Source organism: Bactrocera dorsalis, chromosome 1 (genome assembly GCF_023373825.1).
Source record: "Bactrocera dorsalis isolate Fly_Bdor chromosome 1, ASM2337382v1, whole genome shotgun sequence".
Lineage (NCBI taxonomy): Eukaryota > Metazoa > Arthropoda > Insecta > Diptera > Tephritidae > Bactrocera > Bactrocera dorsalis.
Window position 1 is genome coordinate 97,919,404 of NC_064303.1, and position 14,302 is coordinate 97,933,705.

Here is a 14,302-nt window from a genome sequence, read left to right on the forward strand (position 1 = left end):
ATTATAGTTTTAAATCAGTGAAAGAAAAACCGAATACTTGAAAAACATAACAATGTCAGGTGTTTTTTATGACAGCTGCATATAGAGTTGCCAATAATAAATTATAATTTTTGTAGAATATACATTATTATACAAATAACCCCAAAAAACTTCAGACATTGACAAAATTATTGACAGCGACTCTTTTGTTATTTTAAAAGAAAAAGCAAAAACAATATTACATTAAAATAGTATAATAGTGAGTTATACCGAAACACATTTCAAAAGATTTCTTCGTGAATAGGCTCATTGTACAATTATTGCAATTTTAAACAGTATGGCAACGCCACCACTTATTTTCTGGAATTTCCTTTGCTTATCACAAATTTTATTTTTTTACGCGGTGTGAACGTTTTCGACATTTTATCGCTTGTACGCCAAGAAGTTGTTTGTCAAAACGCGTCTGCTACAGAATATAATTAAATCGTTGACCACTTCAACGATTTCACAACGCATCTCAACTTCAGCTCGTCAACTAGCAAACAGTGTAGACAAAAGCAATAAAACAATGGTTATCCAACACAACGTTAAGGGTTATGAGGCGTTTACCAAATTGGTAGAGGAATTGGAATCGAATGCCGATGGACAACCTATTCATGTGCTCTTTAGCGGTGGCAAGGACGAGACTGGGGCGAGCTGGTGTCCTTATTGTGTGAAAGGTAAATTGAGTTTTTTCGTGCTTTGAGGCATAATTTTAGAAAGAATAAACTTTAATTCTGGATTTATAGCTGAGCCGGTTGTGCATGACGCTCTCCCTAAAGCTCCGGAAAAATCGCATTTCATTCACGTTGATGTTGGTGAGCGCGCATAGTAAGTATATGATATATATGTATATGTGTATATGTAATAGCAGTTATTTAAAAAAAATGTTAAGTCATGCTTGTTTATCATGATTCATTGTTGCGATTATCTTTTCGGCTCTTAAGCATACATATATTATCGGAAATAATTAAAATAGGGTCAACTGGAGGAGGTTTGAATATATCGAATAACTAAATTGTTGTCTAAAAACCCAAGATCATTCTCAAGTGTGCTCTTTGCATTTGTGTTATTTTATGTGTTTAAAAATATCATATCTTAACTGATTAAAATTTTATGACATGATAACTGTCGACATTTTTTGACACTCATAAAATAAATAATCGCAGTGTCGTCCTATGTAAGAAACTAATGGCTTGAATTAACAAAATTGCTTCGTTGTATTGTTATTACAACAATAACAATTTTCCACATATGCATGTTGTTTAGCTTGCTATGTTTTATGCAAATTAATGCTTTCCTTTTAGCTGGAAGGATCCGAATTGTCCTTTCCGGACCGATCCCAGGCTAAAAATGGTTTGGGTGCCTACTTTGATGCGCTGGAAAACGCCATTACGCATTGATAGTGAGAATGTTACTAAGAAGAATCTTGTTGATATGATCTTCGATGAGCCAATCGAACAAAAGTAGTTAACATAAAATAATTAAATGAAAAAGAAAAGGGTTTTGACTTCGAAAAATGTTTAAAATATTGTGATTAACCGCTATATTGTATGTGGGTATATGCACATTTGTAGATAGTGTATTGTAAAGTGTAGATATTGTAAAGTGTATGCAAAATATATCAATAATAAACAGTTTTAATTGAATCTCCAGCGTTCAATGTTTTCTTTATAAACGCTAAAATAAATAAGCCGTGAAGCTTACATATTTATCGAAATATTTTGAAACAACAAAATTATTCTTCCCCCTTATTTTTATGTTCCGAAGAGGTGGTAGGTATAAATGATTATAGATTGATAAATATCAACAAATGGCAGCAGAAGTTAACCTTCTGTTTACAGTTGACGCCTTTTTTTTTTTTTTTTAACATGGCAAAAGATATGAAATTGTACGCAACTTACCTTATCAAGTAGAGGTGCTTATAATAAAATGTAATTTGCTTGAAATTATTTTTCTTATTTTTACTGCTTAGCATTGTTGCATTATCTGTTGCTTGCTGGTTAATATAACTTGCTTTTAAACACTGTTTTTTTTTTACTTTTTTCTGCGCTACTTTTTGAGATTTTCTTATATGAATTTATTGTTAAACCACCATTAAATTTTTTCCACTTCCAGTTGGAAAGACTTGAATTGCCCATTCCGCAAGGATCCCAACACACATCTGATATTTTTGCCTACGCTATTGCGTTGGAAATCACCACAACGTTTGGATGGTGAGCGTGTCAGCAATAAGGATCTAGTGGAAATGATATTCGAGGATGAGGATTAATTATTTAGCAATGCTTACGCGAATTTTCAAATAAAGCTATCTAAATTGTATACTTACGTGCTAATTTACAAACACACAGCTGTATTTCAAATTAGCTTTGCATTAATATGTATGTATACTTGTGTAAACCGCGATATTATAAATTATATTATTTTCATTAAAATTTAAATATAACTATTGGAATGTTTTATTTTGCATTTCACTAATTTCACGTGTGTAACTCGTGTGCGTTGTTTAAATTAATAATTACTTTTATATTTTTTAATTTCCACCATTACTACATGTATATTTGTCAATTGTGTACGCGCGTTCGGTGTTAGCAACTTGTGGAAACGATGGTAGTACTGCACAAGACTTGCCAATGCAAGTTGTAGCAGTTGGGAGCCGGTAAGTAGTGATGGGAATGAGAGTAATACTTCGCGATTTAACTCCTCCAGTGACTTTTTCCAATTGGCTGAGAAACTAGCCACTAACGCCAGACTACGTCGCTCCTGTTTGCGCAATTCATCTATTTGTTCCTTTTCGAAGTAGTGTTCACACTCTTTCACAAATTGTATGATGCCACCAAAGTGTGGCGCTAATATTTCTTCCACATACTCGGCGCTACGTGCATTCAATTGTTCGCGGAAAGATTCGGCTTCTTTGGAGTTGTCGCGTGTATGTTCCATCAGCACACCGAGCACCAAATCGTAATTGTTTATAAGATAGATCAATTGTTCTTTGCGTGTGAGAAAAATGGCGGCCATACGCAGTATGAAACATTCCACTTCATTTTGCAATTCGAGCAGTAAACGGCTGACAAGCTCGTTGGGGAAATGCTCCGAGATGCCTACAATAGCGGCGGAAAACTCGGCATAACGGCGCGTTATCTGTGGTTGTAAATAAAATTTTATTTTCGTTAGTTACAATGTAGGTAAAATATATTGTGTTTACACTAACATAATGTGGTCCCATTTCCTTGCTGAATTTCGTAGGATCACAATCACGTATGCTTTGTATATTTAAACGGAATACATGATCAAAACGTGGCCAAATCGCAGCTTGCAATGAGTCCCAGTATCTGTTTAATAGTTGTTTTATATTTTAGACAAGAAAAACAAATTATTTTTAAATATTTCACTTACTTATCCAAAGCGGGCACGCAGCGTTTGTGACACATTAGTTGATAACGGAATATTAATTGTATGCAAAGAAACATGGCAATCGTGTCGAAGCAGTCCTGTATATTGGTCTCCAAATTTTTCTAAATTTATAGAAATTAATTTATTTAAATACAAATATTTCTCAATTTTGTATACATACAATCATTAGCGTTAGCGTCTTGCCCATAATTTGGTTGAAGAGATCTTGTGCTTGCGTGCCGCGCACCATAAAGAATTCCGTAACAAATAAATACTCACGACAAGCATTGTCCACGAGCGCATATTGCTCGGAACGGAATAAAGCTTCGAAGGTATACTACAAGTAACGAACATTAAAAAAAAATTATAATAAAAAAGTAAGATAAATGCTTAATGCATTTTTAACGCACTCTATTTTTCAGCTGCGCATGTGGCACGATTATAGGTGCTTCCAATTGCTGGTTAAGTATTTCGCCGCGTTTACCAATTGTAAAGATTGTGCTTTTATGTTTCAAACTTGTCGTTTTAGAGAATAATCCTTTTGAGACATTATCCTCTATACCCATAAGATCATCTTTTGTGCAGGACTCCTCAAATTTCAAACTAGTCAAACGTGAGGAATAACTCTGCAATAAGGTTTCATAAAAAATTAAAAAAGAAATTAACGATAACTAAAATAAACATTGATTCCACTTACCTTGAAATAGCTGTAATAAATTTTACTCATCGTATCGATGTATTCACTGCAAATTTCTTGCGCCACTTGCCTCTCATTCGACAGTATAAATTCGAAAAAGAATTTATGCTTCAACATGGCATTTTGTGGAATTTGATAATTTGTCATTGGTTTGCGGAATTTGTATATTTGTTCTAACAAGTAGGTTCTTATCTTTGACATTGCCTTCAAACGCAATTTATGCAAAACTTCACTAACGTCTCCCGTGGCTTTGGACTCTTTGAAGCTCAACTCTTTTACTAGTGAAAGTTTATGATTCAACACATTCAGTTGTGTGCCAAAGTCCTTTTCCGTCACAGGTGTTTCCATTATAATTGCAATCATCTCCTCTGATACGGCCATATCCTCTATAAATTGTGATAGTTGCGCCTTCACCGATTGTCGATTTGTTAGCTGCACCGACATTGCCACCGACTTTTTTTGCAGCTGTGTTATTTCACTGCTTATATTGCTGAGTACGCTTTGGAAATTCATTAACATCGTTTCCATGCGCTCCAACACATCATCACATTCACCAATCTGATTATGTAGACTAGCTATGTTTTGAGATTCTGCAATGTAGTCTTCAATGGACTTGTTTTCTACATCTTTAAATTCCTTTTCAATTTGACGCGAATACTGCCGCAGGTCTGTTGTATTTTTGAGTATTTCACGTACCTCTTCATTGTCCAACTGTTCCGTTATATTGGACTCCACCGCAGACATAGTTTTTAACAAATTTTCGCTGAATATATGTACGCGATATTGCTTTTATTTGTAAAAATTTGTTTATTATTGCAATTTGTAAATTTTTTACTGCTTCTGCTGCATTCCAATTGGAATTTGTCAAATGTTAACAGCTGTTTGTCAGTGCAAGCGAACAGTTAGAAAATATTGCGCAGTAGACATGTGTTTTGTTTTTTGTTTGATTTAATTTTTTCCTAAAGAAACAAGTATGTACCGTTAACTACAAAAAGTGAAAAGAAAGCGATTACTAATTTTAATTATTATACACTAACTTTATGTGTTATTAGAGCATTAGTTATTTGCTCAAAATGTACATATGAGAATGGTGTGGCAACCATGTTCTTAGATGACAATTTATATTCCGGTAAATTGGAACTATAATATAAAACGTTATTCAAATATTTGCAGGTACTGTAAGGAACAGGTATGTATATGCATGATTTGTGAAAATTGTGTATATAATTACATATGAAAATATGCGAAAATTAACTATTGATGAGCAACCAGTGCAATAATAACAATAAAGCCAAATGTTTGTTGCCGGCAAAGCTCTTCAAATGTGGCACTCATACGCGCTGGTTGGCTATGAGCGGAAATGTTTGAAGAGTAAACCTTGCAAAATCATTTTAAAACAATTTTATAATTAAATTATATACATACATATGTACATACATGCGAGCATGTGATACGAACAAAAATATATGACAATGGTGTCAGTTAGATGTTAGCGAGAAGAAAAACGTTTATAAGCTTTACAGAAAATGTGGTAAACAAGAGTCATTAAATGCAGTAAGCTATAAAACCGATTAAATTAATTACCACTGGCAATAATAATTTAAATATTGAAATAAAAGTAAAATGGCTGAAATGTGTAACTAAAAATAGAAATTTAGAGTGAACTAAACAAATATCACGTGTGACAATCAAGCGTAACGACTTTATATACGAGGGCTGTCCGATAAATAACCGACCTCAACGTGAAGCTAGCGACACATCTGAAAAAAAAGTTTTTACTTCAAATTGTGCATATTATAATAGCTACTCGCCAAAAATTTCAGAAATTTACCTTGCGCAATTATCTGTTGACAGTCGTTTTTGTGAGTCTATTTCGGTGATTTCCCCAAAATGGAAAAAATTGAATATCGAGCTGTAATTAAATTTTTATTTTTGAAAGGAAATACGCTTTCACAAATCAAAGATGAGTTGGACTCTGTGTATGGTGACTCTGCACTATCGTTTACCACCGTAAAATTTTGGGCAGCTGAATTTTGAACGTGGTCGCAGGAGCTTGGAAGATGATGAACGTCCTGGGCGTCCAAAAACTGTAACCACTAACGATAACATCGCTAAAGTTCATCAATTGGTACTAGACGACTGCCGGATTAAAGTTAGGGAAATAGCTGAGATTATGAAGATGTCAAAAGAAAACTGTTTGTCACATATTAAACCAAGATTTGGGCTTGAGAAAGCTGTCCGCGCGTTGGGTGTCGCGTGTGCTTACGCTAGACCACAAACGTGCGCGCATGAACATTTCCAGCGCTCTGTTGGCTCAGTTTAGAGGCAATAAGACCGAGTTTTGGCGCCGATTGATAACTGTAGACGAAACTTGGATTCATCATTATACGCCCGAAACAAAAATCCAATCTAAACAGTGGATTGAAAAGGGGGAACCAGCCCCAAAAAAACCTAAAGCTGTGTATTCGGCTGGGAAAGTGATGGCGAGTGTTTTTGGGACAGCCATGGAATTATTTTTATCGACTATCTTGAAAAAGGAAAAACTATAACAGGAGCATACTACGCATCATTATTGGACAAGCTAAAGGAAGAAATTTCGAAAAATCGGCCACATTTGCAAAAAAAGAAAGTCTTGTTCCACCAAGACAACGCACCATCTCACACCTCAACCAAGTACTATTTGGAAGGGTTGCAGAGATGGGAGCATCGCTGGGAGAAGTGTGTAGAGTTACAAGGAGACTATGTAGAAAAATAAAAAAAAAAAATTTGAAAAAATTGCGTGCATCATGGTTAGGTCGGTTATTTATCGGACAGCCCTCGTATGTAAATATGTACATATGTATGTATGTATGTATGCACATGCTTAATAATTAACTACAGCACGTGGTCGAATTATAAAATTTTGTATTTGCTAAGCAAAATTATGTATGTATATTATGTATGTATGTATTAGTTGAGCACAATTCATTGAACTCAGTCAAAGCAACAGATGTCGAAATAGTGTCGTCTAGCCACTAAACTGCAGAAGTTACATCTGCATACTACATAATGCGCATGTGTGTAGCATTCTACTGTATATATACATGTACATATTTGCATCTATAACGTAACTTTGTCTTCTTTTCACGTTATCGTATGGTTTACCAATCAAAAAGTGAAATTTCTTTTTATTTACATTCGCCTTTTGTTATATTAAAAATCAACAACAACAAAATGTAAAAACTTATTGCTGACGCTGATGTGTATTTGTTTAAACAATTTGTAAGTTCATTGTATGTTAGCATGTATGGTACACACAGTGCCTTGATGTCCGTTCGGTTTGTGGAATATGGCGGGATTGCAATGAGCGGCAAATAGTGACTTGTTTAACACATTATTAAGACAATTTACTACATTAAACCAATATGCTAACAATAACAACAACACTACCGAAGTTTGGCCCAGCAAACGCCAACGATAGTGCACTAAACGAGCAGACAGGCGCGTGCTTTTGCGCAGGTGTGTGCCGGTGAAAAATGCTTACGCATACAAACCCATCTATATATATTTGTATATGTATGTGAACCACCGCTTCCGACCTACGAGCCTCCATCAACGAACTATGCGCACAGTGTTCAGAATTGTTACTTCTCGACTTCCGTCTTTACACTTTTTTCGTATTTTAGCACTTTGCTCGCATTTAAATGCGACAACAAAAACGTTTACTAAGAAAGAGTAACATGCATATGTATGTACATATGTGTAGTTGTGTTTGTAGGCAAAAGTGCGCATTCCGTAGAAATGGTAGCATTTCCAGTCTGCAGTTTACGGACAGACATTAACTTCGTGCATATTTCTCTTTTTGTATATATTTCTCATTTTTCATAATTTCACAAGTGTTAGTTTGCAGCCGTTTAAATGGGGCTTAAGAAAGTATGAATATTATATTAACAAATTTAGTCATAAACTCGAGCGCGACTTCTTGTAAAATCATTCATGCCTTGGGCGGCATACGCAACGGCCTGGCGCGCAATTTAACGGTGAAGAGGATATTTTGGTTATTAAAAGAGAATAAAACGAACGCTTACGGATTAAAAAAAAAATTAGTCGTTGTCGTGCGCGAACGTATTTTCGAAATAGATAACGACAACCGCAGTCGGTTCGTGGTTTGATAGTAAAAAATAATTTTTCTTTATTATTGGGACGTAAGTCCATTGGTGTATATACGTGTAGTGGTGTGCAAGCTAATCTAGAAAAATGCGTTTTGAAATATATGCGATGATAATATTTGGATTATTCTACTTTTCGGAAGGTACGAATTATTATCGAGCGTACGCAAAATGATAAGTGAACAGTTAAATTAAGTAAATTAAGAAAAATATGACACAGTGCACAAGTAAAATATATTCATATGAATATAAAATATTAAGGATATTACAAATGGAAATAATATATTATTTTTGAAGTTATAAAAAGTGCATAAATAAATAAAATATATAAAACCAAAGGTTTAACTTTGGCTACACCAAGTTGTAAAACCCTTCACAATTGCATAAAGGGTATAAAACGATCTTTATCTTGATTTTGATCGGCCAGTATGTATGTCAGCTAGATGCTATGGTTGTTCGATCTGAACCATTTATTTGAAAATAGTCAGTGTCAAAATTCGTGAAGCCCATACAACGACTTGAGTTTAATCCGTAAATTTTTCCAGTTCCGGCAAGTGAACAGCTTCTTGTAGAGAAAAGGACGTGTGTAAAATTAAAGATATCTCAAAAACTGAGGGATTAGTTCGTATATATACAGACGGACATGACTAAATCGACTTAGCTCGTCACGCTGTTCGTTTATGTATTTACTTTGTAGGGTCTCCGACGTTTCCTTCTTGGTTTTGTGGGAGTATTTTTTTCGAAAGTTTTGATTATATCGTATATCAGCAACATCACTCTGCGCTAATGAGAAATTCGAAAGGATTTCAAGATTTTCTGAAAGCTTTACAACAGAAATACGTTCTAAGGTTTCTTCGCTGCTTACCTAAGCGAACGCTCTTAGAAAAACTTCTTAATGTTAGTACGAGGTTTTTTATGGAACTCAGGTCCTAGTAACAGTCAAACCACAGAAGCTGTATGTGATAGCCTGCCATTCAAAGCGCCTAAATTTTACAGACTGACAATAAACTTCGCTTCTAACTTTAAATTTCACTGATCTTTTTAATGTCTAGGTTCGCCGTTAACTATTATTAGCATCTTTGTTTATATTGCTCAAATAAGCACACAGCTCGACTATTTTTCAATTTTCATTCCATAAATAACTAAATCACTATCACTTTCTCTCTCTCTTTTCGGTAGGCAAGCCATGCCCGGAGAAGACGCGTCCACACAAAACACGCTGCGAGGCGTATTACAAATGCTTTGAGCTACCTTCTAAGCGTCATGTTTGGGTACCTGAAAAATGTGAATCGGGCCTAATATATGAACATAATCTTGGACTATGTGTACTGCCAGACGATGAGTGGGAATGTACTCTAGGAGTTGGCACACGCGGTAGCAAGGTAGAAGCTAATGCGGATGTTAAGCCGACAACGAAAACTGAAACGCAAAACCACAAACAAATAACACCAACAAACAAACTGAAAAATGCAGATCTACATATAATAAACAATAAGCACGAAGAAGATGAGGAAGCGGATGTAGCAATACCTTCCATGAACAAAGGACACAGCGGTAATGATGTGGAAGTTGTGATACAAAATAATATAAACAATGAAGAAGAAAGGGAAGCGTTACGTGATGACATTGAAATTGAGTCTAGTGGAGATGGTGTTGGAGAGCTCATGGAAATGGATGACCTTCTGCAAGTGGAAAATCGTGAAAGCGAAGATCACGAAGGTGAGGAGCACATCATCGAAGATGATGAAAACGAAGTAAACCCCGAGACATCGACGAAAAAGTCAAAAATAGATCCGAAGTTAACAGCACACTTACAGCGTTTGTCACAATTAATCGATGGACTGAAAACCCAATATCAGAAGGACGGGGAGCAGCAAACGGAATTGCGGCCCGATCAGTTAAATGCCTTCCTGGCACATTTTAATATACAAAACAAATTTAATTTGATTAAACCTACCTTTGAGGGGAATTCAAAAGAAAAAACCGACACAACCACTACTGAGGCGCCAGAGTCTACCACAACATTTGCCACATATCCAACGGCTTCCAAAAATAAAACACTTTTGCAAGAACATTTAGATAGCAAACTTAAACCAGAAACAAAGGTTGTACTCACCAATGCGCTGCCGAAACGTTACGATACTACAGGATATTCGAACTCGCAAATTGTCGTAAATCGTCCCGAAGGCTCGGTACTCTTCACTTTGCCGCACTACGGTACCGATCAGTCCGATTATGGTCATAATTCACCAAAAATATCTGAGGAAACATTAAAAACTGTTTTAGAATTGTCTAAACAAATGATTGCAACACAAAACGTACCGAAAATAATACCGAACCCCGGCTATTACGCACAGCCACTAATACAACCGCTCTTCTTGCCCGCTTCAGCATTTCAAGCGCAGACACAACAGAATCCTTTCGCTGCATACTTTAATAGCAACAATAATAACAACAACAATAAGCAAGTAGATTATCAGGAAAACGATAACAAATTTAGCCAATTCACCGGCACTTATAACAATCAGCATAAACCGCTACTGCGTCCGGCTAGCAGTTATAGCCAACCCAGTAATACCATTATACACAACAATGTCATACCGGTGCATCTGTTGTCCACGAACTCGGGTGAAAAGGAGATTGTAGATAGCTACGGACAGAGTTTAGGACTTTATCCGCCACTCAACACTGAAAATCCCAGCGGTTATCAACAACACTATGGTCCAACACACACTTTCGTAGATCAGAAATTTTTAGCGAGCTTCACCACTGAGCGTCCGCAAGTCTCCACTACACCAACGCCCAACTACGCGGCACAATATGCACCATCATATGCCACAGACTTCAGCGCGACCACCGCACGCCCCAACGACTATCAACCAACATCGCCAACACTTAACGAATATTTTTCACCGAGTCCACATTTAAGCGATAACAATGTTAACAAACTGTTTCAATCGACCGATCGCTATCCGACTGTACAATACGATGATTTGCCACGCCCATTAAATTTAGGACGACCCTCACTCTTCGCGCCACACATCGACACACATAAAGTCAAGTTACGTCCAAATGGTCATAAAATCGAGAGCATGGAGATCGAATCGGACGATTATAATGACAATCAAGCGCGTCCACTGCCACAATTGTTCACCTACAATTATGACAACGATAAAACGGATATAAACAATCAATATGAAGAGCCGAACTACAGTGCTGGCAGCGGTGGCAACAAACACTCCTATATGCCGCGACCGTCTGCAAGCGCTACAGCTACACGCCCGACTTACTCAAACGCTGCCAATAAGGTGAAACCTTACAACACACACACTTCAACATCTCTCGCCGATGGCTCACAACTGGTCAATATGGGTGGCAATTTTGTTAGTTACGATGTTTTTCGAAACACAATACTACCGCTACTGGGACACACACAAACGCTCAATGAATTAAACAACGTTGAAGTCATCACTTGCGCCACCGGCGTACGCCAACCGAACACCACCGACTGCACGCGCTATTATGTCTGCAGCAAGAAGGATGGCAAAGTACTATCCTACTCGTGTCCACCATACACCGCTTTTAATGCACAATCGCGCATTTGCGATGCACAAACGTACGCTGCGTGCACGCCCGACGCGATCATCAGCAGTTATACGGTATCGGAGAATAAACGCATACAACTGGAAGCGTACAAAGCGCTACAAGATGCCAAACGCCGGCAAGAGCAAGCGCTTAAAGCACAAAATATTGCAAGTCTCTTGCAGAAATATGGTGGACAAATGCAAGCATCGATGATGGACGCTAACGACGATGCACAGGGCGATGATAGCAATGAGAAGAATATATTGGATGCTTATGTGCAGCAAGCGGCCGCGATGAATGTCTACAGCACAACGCCTAAACCAACTGCAGCGCCTGTAAAGAAGCGTAAATACTATTGCAAAGAAGGTGATAAAATTGCAGATCAAACTTCAGCCAATAATTACTTTGTCTGCTACAAGAATGCGCAAGGTATGATGAAAGGCCACAAGATGAGTTGCACGAATAATTTGATTTTCTGCTCGAAGAATTCCATGTGCACGCTGGCGATAAAATGCGCGTAAATGAAACTAAAAACCGCCAATTAATTGTGCAAATGTCATGAAAAAGGAAGTAGTGAATGGTAATAACGTAGATTTAGCTATGCGAATGCAACGGAAGCGGAATATTGCAAAAGGAACTGTGGGTGCAAGCAAATGTCAAATGTCAGTGTTGCCACTTTTATTTTTGTTTGTTTTGATTCGGATATTTATATAAGCCGTATTTCCGCACATTTGTATGTCTACAACTATGCGACTGCGAATACTTTTTTTGCGAGTTTAAATAAAGGTGTTACAAAATACTTTAAACGATAGGAGAATTGTAAAAAATTTAAATAATTAAGCAAATTTGTAAAAAAATAAATATATAATATGTTAGACCACATTTTGTATAAGTTTTGTATGCCCTTAAAGGAAAATGACGAACTTACTATTTTGCCAAATTTATTTATTATACATTAGCTTATAGACTATTTATTAAATTATTAGAAAAAATATAAGTATTTAGAAATTCTTTATTATAATAAGTGAGACAAATTTTTGTACTTCTTTATTAAACTATATTTACTTAAGTAAAATATGTATGTATACACAAAAATAAAATAATATAAAAAAATGAAAAACGAATAACTAAAAAGAAATTTGTTTTATATTTTAATGGTTTTAGTAGATTTCTTTTCGCTTTTCAAGCGTGTAGTACAAACTGACCCAATGAACCCTTAAACTAGTTTGTAACACTGGCCAAGTAAGTACTTACTTCTCATTACTATGATTTACCAAAACATATTTATATACATACTCGCCATTTTGCATGTAACATATGCATGTACATATATAAATATTATATGGTCAAAAAATAAATAAAGAATTTCGTTTCTTTACTCCGCTATTTAGCTGGTTCGCTATATGTATTGACAACTCGTTACATTTTTGACGCATCACATACCGGTTTATAGCCATGTCGACGAGGCCATAAAATAAATACGGAACAAAACAAAATAAACACACAACTTTGAAATCATTATGCTGAAAAAAAGAAATTAGAAAAAGAGTTAAAATGTCGGAAAGACAATAAGAAATGCAACAAAAACAAAAAATAGTCAACAGTAGTAATGTGCTAAAGATTTATGTTGGTATGTACATATGTATGGTATGTACAGGCGGTAAATTTCACTTTTTATTATCAAGTACACATATCTCATTTCGGGACATTATTGCGCGTACATGAATGCACGTTTTAAGTTTTAATGAAATTATACAATGAATGAAATGTTTGAACTTACAAAATTCTCACATCTAAAAAGAAAATGAAAGGTTTTTGCCCTCACGTATGTATTAAAAAAAAAATACGTACATACATATATACCTAACTGCATTTTTCGAAGGCAATAAAAATCGTAATAATTAATAGTTATATACAAATGTACATAGCAAAGTGAAATAATATGAATTTTCTATTTTTTGTTTATTGTAAAATATTATTTTACTCAAGAACGTTAATTATTGATGTTGAAAATATTTTTCTTTGATTAAATTAAGCTGTTTATGATTAAGCTGTTGACATTTTGTATAAACAACCCTTTACTCGTTTCTGTCAATTAAACCGAATACACTCGTATATTATTATATATACATACTATATACTTACATATAAAATGTTAGTTGATTTTTTTTACACAAAAAATTAAAAAAAAAAAATACTCTATAGTGGTCTAACTGCATAGTTAAATAACAATAAATATATTTTATTTTATTTTTTTACTAGTTAAATTACTTTATTTTGCACGCTGAAATGTAATTTAATTAATTAAAAACGTGTACAACTATTACACCACATAGCTTTCGCATTTATTTTTACATATGTATTTATTTGTGGTACTAACAAAGCGTATAATATATGTACATACATACATATGTAAATGCTTGAAAACTTACCTTGCAAGTACATTAACTAAAATTATTAT

The 14,302-nt window shown here is 35.3% G+C and overlaps 3 protein-coding genes across 4 annotated transcripts; 2 read left to right on the forward strand and 1 right to left on the reverse strand.

Moving 5' to 3' along the window:
• The first annotated feature begins 323 nt into the window (after positions 1 to 323).
• Positions 324 to 2,480, forward strand: LOC105234130 (thioredoxin domain-containing protein 17). Of its 2 annotated transcripts, none has more exons than XM_011216402.2 (3): positions 324 to 698; positions 768 to 849; positions 1,326 to 1,674. In XM_011216402.2, exons 1-3 carry the CDS (start codon positions 548 to 550, stop codon positions 1,486 to 1,488), a joined length of 396 nt encoding a protein of 131 aa, XP_011214704.2. In that variant the 5' UTR covers positions 324 to 547; the 3' UTR covers positions 1,489 to 1,674. The 2 variants fall into 2 exon arrangements, with proteins under 2 accessions (XP_011214704.2, XP_011214705.1); XM_011216403.4 differs by lacking the exon at positions 1,326 to 1,674 and adding an exon at positions 2,137 to 2,480 and having other exon boundaries at positions 339 to 698.
• LOC105234131 (vacuolar protein sorting-associated protein 52 homolog) lies at positions 2,454 to 4,976 on the reverse strand. Its single transcript, XM_011216404.4, has 6 exons — positions 4,109 to 4,976; positions 3,822 to 4,037; positions 3,593 to 3,748; positions 3,415 to 3,533; positions 3,230 to 3,350; positions 2,454 to 3,159 (listed from the first exon to the last, which is right to left on the reverse strand). The coding sequence occupies exons 1-6, from the start codon at positions 4,850 to 4,852 to the stop codon at positions 2,530 to 2,532; spliced, it is 1,986 nt and encodes a 661-aa protein (XP_011214706.2). The 5' UTR covers positions 4,853 to 4,976; the 3' UTR covers positions 2,454 to 2,529.
• A 3,191-nt stretch (positions 4,977 to 8,167) lies between these two features.
• On the forward strand, positions 8,168 to 12,866 carry LOC105234132 (uncharacterized). Its single transcript, XM_011216405.4, has 2 exons — positions 8,168 to 8,399; positions 9,436 to 12,866. The coding sequence occupies exons 1-2, from the start codon at positions 8,345 to 8,347 to the stop codon at positions 12,360 to 12,362; spliced, it is 2,982 nt and encodes a 993-aa protein (XP_011214707.2). The 5' UTR covers positions 8,168 to 8,344; the 3' UTR covers positions 12,363 to 12,866.
• The last annotated feature ends 1,436 nt before the right edge of the window (positions 12,867 to 14,302 follow it).